This window comes from Mus caroli, chromosome 13 (genome assembly GCF_900094665.2).
Source record: "Mus caroli chromosome 13, CAROLI_EIJ_v1.1, whole genome shotgun sequence".
Lineage (NCBI taxonomy): Eukaryota > Metazoa > Chordata > Mammalia > Rodentia > Muridae > Mus > Mus caroli.
Window position 1 is genome coordinate 5,332,889 of NC_034582.1, and position 8,778 is coordinate 5,341,666.

At 41.0% G+C, this 8,778-nt stretch overlaps 1 protein-coding gene across 1 annotated transcript in view; it reads left to right on the top strand.

The window, feature by feature from the left end:
• Adarb2 (adenosine deaminase RNA specific B2 (inactive)) overlaps nt 1-3,448 on the top strand; it is a 540,557-nt gene extending 537,109 nt beyond the window's left edge. The window contains exon 10 of the mRNA XM_021180400.1: nt 1,660-3,448. Coding sequence (XP_021036059.1) covers nt 1,660-1,836 — 177 coding nt within the window. The 3' untranslated portion in view covers nt 1,837-3,448. The remainder of the gene's footprint in view (nt 1-1,659) is intronic.
• The last annotated feature ends 5,330 nt before the right edge of the window (nt 3,449-8,778 follow it).

Here is an 8,778-nt window from a genome sequence, read left to right on the forward strand (position 1 = left end):
TCTGCCTCTGCCTCTGCCTCTGCCTCTGCCTCTGCCTCTGCCTCTGCCTCTGCCTCTGCCTCTGCCTCTGCCTCTGCCACAGCCGTACAAATGTGGGTCAATGGCACAATATGCTGCTGTCCTGATTAGAACTCTCTGCCTCTGCCATGCCTTCTCTGATTCTTTTTCCCATGTCTCAGTTTCTCCGAAGAGTTTGGAAAGTTTGGGGAAACACAAACTCTTCTTCCTTGTTGAACAAATAGGTCCTCTTCTTGTCCACATGATCGTGGGGTTGTTGTCCACAAAGTGGACACAATGATTTCAAATACTCTGAGGAGAGCCTGAAATGTCATCTAATGCTCCCCTACCACAGGCCTGCCCTCTGCTTTCCTGCCCTTTAGTTGGGGAACCAAAGATATGGAGAATGTTCTCCCTGCCTTACGTTGCTCCAACTTTTGCCTCCTATGACTCTGAAGCCAAATAACATCCTACTTTTACTGCCTTCCCAGTTAACTGACAACAGAACTCAAAGTCTTTCTTTCCTTCCTGCCATGATGCTGTGAGTGCACAAACCCAACCTAGCAATCCTTCTCCACCTATTCAGGTTTTATTATTGGTGCCATCCTCTTTCTTTCTGGGGTTTACTGGGTCTGCTTTTTGAGTTGGGGTCTTCTTTTATATCCAAGGCTGCCCTTGAACAAAGCCATTCTCCTAAGCCTCCTAAGTGCTGAGATTATAAGTGTGTCATCGCAGTTAGCTAAGAAATCAGTGTTCCGGCCAACTTCAAGTTTCCATTTCATTGAATCCAACCCCAAACAGGACTTTTGGATGTTTTCTCCCATTCACATTTAAACCTGTCTGGCACATTTCTGTAACTGTTTAGCCCTCTGCTATGCAGTATGGTGATCACTAGCCATATGTGCTACCGAGCACTGGAAATGTGGTAAATGCATTGTTATATACCATATCTGTCAAACATACACTGCATTTCAAATTATGTTAACTATGATTATTCTTGTGAATTACATGGTGAAATGACAGTACTTTAGATATATTGGGTTAAATAAATAATACTGAAAAGTAAAAAAAAAAAAAAAAGAAATCAGTGTTCAATTCTTAACAGAAGGTAAGTGGCATGTCACGTGATACATGTGTTAATCATCTATACTTCTGATGAAGCACAGCATTCTTAGCAATTGGTGTTTTCACAAAAAATTTCTAAGAGAACTCAGATAAATGCACTCCAGTTTGGTTTGGTTTGTTTCTCACATGTATGTGTATGTGTGAGTTCATACATTCAGGAGGGAGAATGCATGTACACATGCGTTTGAAGGCCAAAAGCCAATCCTGGATCTGATATAGGGTCTCTCACTGAACTTGAAACTCACCAAGGGACTGACTAGCTAGCCAGCTAGTCTCAGGCTAGCTCTCTACCATCCCAGTGCTGTAATTATAGGCGTGCACTACCTCATCCAGCTTTTTAAGTGGTTGCTAGGGATCTGGGCTGAGGTCCTCATGCTTGTGAGCCAGGCATTTTACCAAATAAGCCATCTCCTAAGGTCCTGCCATTGTAGTGTTAAGAGAGAAAGAGAAGCAAAAGGTTGAGATCAAACTAGTAGTTTGCTTGTGAAATGCCTCATGTTAACACGACTGGCTGAACACACTCTCTTCTTCCCACAGCTAAGCACACGGATACCCGGCCATGGAGACACACCATCCATGTACTGTGAGGCCAAGCAGGGGGCTCACACCTACCAGTCTGTTAAACAGCAGCTCTTCAAGGCCTTTCAGAAAGCTGGTCTTGGCACCTGGGTGAGAAAACCACCGGAGCAAGATCAGTTTCCACTCAGTCTCTAAGTCCCTAGGCTCCTTCGCTATTGGACCAGAGGGAGATGCCTGGAGAGGATGAAGCCGTATGATGGTGTGGTGTGTCCATCGGTTCTTGACCTTTGCTCTCCTTTACTGTTCAGGAACATGTGGCTCCATGTATGGATGCGAGATTAGGTTTGAGTTTGGGTCGGGCTGCTTCTCCCTGGGCTGTTAGTTCCAAGAACCCCATCCACCATAGCTAGAGAGAGAAGCATTGTTGTGTCAGCCCCATCCCTTACTGGGTATCAAAAGGAAATTCTCTGTTCAGGCAAGGGAGTCCAGAGGCAAGACTGAAAGGTAGTACTAAAGTGTAGCTTCATGCATCTTCCTCTAGGCCTCCCTTCCCTTCTCTTCCAAGGGCCTCTCTAGTGGTGTGATCAAGTCTCACCAGCACAAGTTTATATGACATTTCAAGATAAGCCACAGGTGAACAGGAAAGCCAGGACCTCCCCAACTCCAAAGAACCCAACAGGAATGCTGTATTGTTCTCATTATTCATTCAGACCTTTCCAATTTGTTTCAAGAAGAACTTGAGACAGACACTGTCAAAGAGCAGCCAAAGTGAAAGCTATACTTATGACACAAAGGGATAGTTACCTAAGACAGGAAAGAGTCATAATTGATGAGCTAAGAAAACTGTTCTTAAACTGCTCAACGATAGTATGTTGCAAACAAACCCAAGCCTTTCTAGTTGATGACAACCTCTCCATTGCTTTTATAGATAATGATAGCCAGAGAAGTGACAACTGTAGGGTGATTAACCACTACCCAATAATCTCTCTACTAGGTATGAGTAATGAAACTGAGTCTTAGATCAAATTCTAAATTTTAAGTGAATTTTTATTAGAAAGAAATCTCACACACACACACACACACACACACACACACACACCACTTAGTGCAATCTTTAGGTTTGAGGAGCTGCATGCTCTCTGTCATTTTAGGTCTCTTGATCATCATGTCGCATGAATAAAACAATAATAACAACAAAAATAATGATGACTTACCATAGCTGACAAAATTAAAGGGACAGAATCATGCCACTTTTAGAACGGACATTAGAGTTCATCGGTAGACATATATTTCTTTAATATTTAGCCTACATCATCATCATCTCTAAGAGGAAAACAAAATACAGACAAGAGGAGGCATGTTGCCAACCAATCTTTCTTGAACTAATTGTCTTTAAACACTTGGAGCTCATTTCTAACATTCATCAAGCTAGTTAACATGTGTCTAATCCTTTCTATTGAATCCCATGTGCCGGGCTGGAGAGATGGCTCAGCAGTTAGGAGCTTTCTGCTTCTATAGAAGACTCTGGTTGAGTTCCCAGCTTCCACATGGCAGCTTACAACCATCCATAACTCCAGCTCCAGCAGCTCCACACATCCATGCAGTGCACCTACATAAATGTGGGCAAATTATCATAGACATAAAGTTAAAATAAATAAATCCTTTTTAATCCCATCTAAGATGCATTGCGGATTTCTGTTTCATTTTGTTTTGTTTTTAAAGAATATGAGGAACCATGTTTAGAATATGGGAGTCTTGATTAGAATTCCAGTTCATCGGTCCCCAATAAAATTCAACCATTACATCATGATGCTTTTATTCTATCTTATACTGCAGATGTCACAAGAATTCGGTAAACATGAAATACATTCAATTGTAGCTATTCAATAAAAAGAAAAGTGGAGATATTAATTCCTTGGATTTAATATGAGATCACATCACTAAAGTCCTTTGAGAAAAGAATATGAACACCATTGTAGGAATGTGTTCAAGATAAACTTTCAAAGACATGCAAATGTTTCTGCAAATGACTGATTCATATTATAAATACTGAGGAGAATGAAATCTCAACTCAAGGTGAAGGCTAAGATCAAAATGCCAACTCACAGTGATCTCTGATAACTTGATATCACCAGGGGGAAGCTTAGAAACCCAAGAAACCTTGAGAGCTGGATGTGGCTTAGCTGCAACCCTTCAACTGTTAGGCACAGTCACTTCCTAGCTGAACTCTAGGACCTGCCCTCAAATCATTTGTATTCTGAGCTATTGAATGGAGAGCACACAGCACATCAGAGAAGTGAGCTCCAAACAGAGTTATTGATTATAAAAATAATTGGCATTAACTTCAGGGTCTTAAACGAGATGGAAGGAGGCAGAATGGGGTACCTTTCAGATATTCTCAGAGAATACCACCACTTTGGCCTATGCAAGAGGCAGAGAAAGCAGTGGCTACCCAGCACCATCATGGACATAAATTCCAGGGATAGATTTATGACTCGTGGTTTCTCCAGAAACAACCCAAACTTTCCTAAGAGACTAGGGGATCTACACTTGTTTATAGAGGTAAAAGAATTCTTTAATGCTACAAGATAATTTTAAAAAACTAAAGATAATTTTCTCCTTCTGAAAGAAGGATTCATTCCATTCCTGAGCACTAGCATAGAGATTTGCTTGTTTATTCTAATCACATGTATATGTGTGTGATTGTGTGTGGGTATGTGCATGTGTGTGCAGGTGCCTGCAGGAGGCTGAAGAGGGTGTCAGGGCTGCTGAAGTGAGAGTCACACGCAGTTGTAAGACACCCTGTGTGGGTGCCGGGAAGCCAAATGGGTTCTCTGGAAGATGCTTTTAACCACTGAGTTAACTCTCCAGCCCTGAGAATCACTTGTTAAATAAACAAAAGATTCCTATATAGGAGAGCTAGGGGATCCACACTTGTTTGTAGCGGTAAAAGAATTCTTTAATGCTACAAGACAATTTTAAGAAACTACAGCTTTTCCAAAGAGACATCATGGGAAATGCTTTTTTTCAATAGTTGACTATCTTGCAAGATACGTGTCAGGGTGAGTGTAAAATAAAGGAGATGGGAGGAAGGAGGCAGAGGGTCCCTGAATCTCTTCAATGAAAAGAAACTTACTAAAATTATCTAAGTGAACCCTGCCACGTGCTTAGAAGCAGAGGTCAGGAAAAGACAATCTTCCAAGAAACAGGAAAACACAATGAGGTATTCAGAGGGAAGAATGAAAGGCCAGGGTACATTTATTATCTGAAGCAGAAAGGTAGCAACATCAGGACTACACATCTATACCATGTCGGGCCATATATGTGCTGCCCCTGACCTGCAGAAACCCAACCCACTCCAGAAGTAGCCAGCCACCAAATCTGGCGTAGCATCTGGTGTACAAGGAGTAATACATGGGACATAGCATCTAATGTGGCTGAATCCCTGAAAGTGTAAGCGGCAAAAGCTTACGGACTCTTCTCACCTTCGTATCCACAAAAGCATCCCAACACTGTTTTAGGCTGCCCTGCATTTTAACTACTGATTTAGTGTCTTGGAAGTGCTCAGAGACACCCCATCTGAAGTTTCTACAGGAGTGAAGCATAAGTAGGTGGCATTTCTCTATTAGTCACCCTGAAAACAAATACAGTCAAATGAGTCCAAAAGAATATGGTTAGAATCTAAAGAGGACTTCTTAAAGCAGGCATCTTAGCCAGCTTGGCTGTTTCTTATCTATCTGATTTATCCCCAAAAAGTCCCCTCCCCAAGGATCCCTTTGATCTATATCCCCTTTGTTTTCAAATCCTCTGTCTTCTGTGTCTACATCCATTGAGCCTCACTCCTGAAGTCCAAATAGAAGTCAGCATTATCTTTATCTGTCTCCAAAACACATGTTGCTTTCCTATTGGGGAGATAAGCACGTTAGGGTTTCCTGCCTGGCTCTCAGTCAGAACGCCAGAGTCTGATCATTTGTGAAGCCTCCCACGGGATCCAGCCCCACGGTAAAGGCCAGGAGGACATATAAGCACGGCTCATTCACCTGCAACAAAAGATCTCACAAGAATGTATAATATCGAGTTATTGAATTCAGGATTTCTTTGGGTTGGGGGTTTTGCCAAGGAGATTTGCAAGTCTCTAACAGTCGTTTCCTTTTGACTTCTGTGCTTCTCTTGGAACCTGTATATATCTATCACACAATTATTGATTTTGTAATGTCTTGTCTCTCATAGATGTCAGGCTAAGTTGCTTTTCCAAAAGATCCATAGCTCATATTTTTTCCACATAATTTTCATCTCACAGGACAGTTCTTATCAATAAATTTAAAGGCTTTTTATATAGTGTTTACCATATTTGATGAGCCATAAATAGTAAATACATAGTATACCAATGCCCAGAATAGAATAGTTAACAGTATTTTGATGAAATACTATTTTTAGATTATAAATTTCAAGATGAGTCTATAGTATCTTGTTTAAAAAAATTTAAAAAGGCAATTGAAATTTAAATATAGTAGACATTTTTTTATTTAGGAAAACTTCTATGATCATTTTTATGAAGCCATTCTAATAAAATGACCTAATTGGCCCAAAAGATAATAGCTATCACTTTCTAATATCAACCAAAGGAAATTTAGAAAAGGTCTTTCTTTTTATGTGCTACCATTTGACTGCTGTGATCACTGCTTCCCGACGAAGTCTCAGCATTCAGCAAAATGTTTCTCCATCATCACTCTTATCTAGGACAGTTTCAGAATCTACAGTCTTGTATAGAACTAAAAAGTGCACTGTGCTGAACATTTCTAAAACTACCCCAGCTCTGGATGTTTACATAGTTCATGAAGGAGTGGGGAACTCAAAGTGCTGTCCCAGCAAAGGCTATAGCACCAAAAATCAACCCTTGGATGGGGTGTGCGGTGGAGGAATGATATAATGTTGTTAGAGGAAACATGGGCGCAGACTGTGGTATTCTATGGAGAGCTTGGAGCAGAGTGACCCCTGGGCTTTGTCCACGGTTCTGACTTGTAGTTGATTACGAAAACAACTAACACTGGGAACGCTAAGGTATCCGTGGCTCTTGTTAAACTTCTTCCTCAAAGTATGACGGTGATGAGTGACCTGGGGAAATAAGGAAACAGACGCAAAATGACATAGGTGGAGGCCACCAGAGAGAAGCCATGGAGAACGGAGCATTGTTCCATACAGTTCCTCCCATCCCCAAGTCATTTCCCCCACAATTCTGCTTCTTTAGATAAACTTCTCCCTTCCTACCACCACCTTCCTGTGCTTCCCTCCTGCTAAACATCTGCCCACTTTGTTCCGATCCCCTGGTATATCTGAGAGAAGTGAAGTGCCAGGGAGACTGCTGCTCGTGTAGGAAGTTCCCTGAGTGTTCGGGTGATAGAGTGGCTTACAGGGATTTACAGCGATCCCCAGAGCATGTTCATTCCATCCGACCTCTAACCAAAAGAATCGTGGATGGCCATGTCTCAAGAAATTTAAACCAAACAATAGTACCCCTGCAGGGAAATGTACAGTATCAAAACCTGGAGAAAATACCACCGTATTTCCCAACTCATCTTTTTTTAAAAGGTTGGAGAGATGATACACCCTTTTAAAGATAAAATAAAAATTATCTGAATTCTAGTGCCTCTTTCACATGGGCACCCAATTTCTATCACCCAGAAGTCTGTGAATCAATTTGAAGAAATCTTTCCCAGCAGTGCCCAGCTAATTTTCAGCACTTTTTAAGTAAAATGAACGTTAAAAAAAAATAGTCATTCGTAGTTGAAGGTATGTACATAAAAAAAGCATGATTGAATGGCAATATTGTATCAATGGGTGTATATTTGTAATATTTGTAAAATAAAAAAATCCAGAACCTTACAATATGAATTTACACATGTTAATTTGCCTCTTCTAAGTTCTGTAAATTGCACTTTGGTGGTACCTGATAAGTGAATGTTTCTCTTAAGTGAATAAAAATATCAAGTAAAGTTGTTCTTTCCTGGATTGTCTGGCCTTTTTCATCAAGCAATGTATTGGGAAATATCTGAAATACTGTGATATATGGGGCTTAGGTAAAGCCTGAGGTGGGCCCACCTTCTTCAGAGAATAGAATATCTGTCTCTAAAACCTTTTTCTCTAATAATAATCACGTCAGTTATTAGAATATGCCAGAGTAACAGTCACTAGCCCAGATGTTGCTCTTTTAGAATGTATGTAATCAAATTAGTAACACTATCGTGGACCTGGGAATGAAGCTACCTGTCTGTCTTCAGGCCATGGGCGACCGGAGTGAACCTCATTTTCTCACTGTTGGGTGTTGGAGACAAGAGATATCTGCAATGTCACAGGATTTCCCAGGGGGATTCAAAGAAGTCACAGTGTTACAATGCTCCAAAATGCTAACACAGTATAAAGATATGGCAATGGCCGACAATTGTCCTGTTGAACACTGATCCTACTGAACACTGGGGCATATGATCACTCTGGAGGCCGGTCTAACATTACCCCAGAGGCATATGTTGCTTCTCTCAAGGGATATAAGGTTGGGCAATATATTCATAAAGAGGCAATTTTTTTTTTTTTTTTTTTTTGCTAATGAAAAGGTCTTTCGGTTTTTCTCTCATTACCCCAAGAACAGACAAAAACTAAAAAGTATGTTGAACATTTGAAAGACTGAGTAATATCTTTTGTTTCAAAGTGATCTAATCCTACAATGTATCTGAAATTCTACCACACATGCACTTTAATCCAGAATAAGGATTTCTTCCATTTTTTTTCAGGCTATTTTTAGTTTGCATTAGGAAGAGTGATGCTCAGGTTAGGTGAGAGTGTGTGATATGTAAGGCAGAGGTGGAAGTAGGATCTGAAACAGACTGTGAGTTCACCTCCATACTCAGTTCTAAGAGGGGTGTGTGTGTGTGTGTGCACATGTGTGTGTGCACATGTGTGGTATGTGTGTGGTGTGTGTGTTCGTCTGTGTCTGTGTGGTGGATGGTAGGTGGGTATGTGTATGTGCACATGTATGGGGTGTGTGTGTGGTGTGTGTGTACATGTGCATGGGTACATGTGTGTGTGCACATGTGATGTGTTTGTGTAGTGTGTGGTGGGTGTGGGTGTGTGTCTATGTGGTGT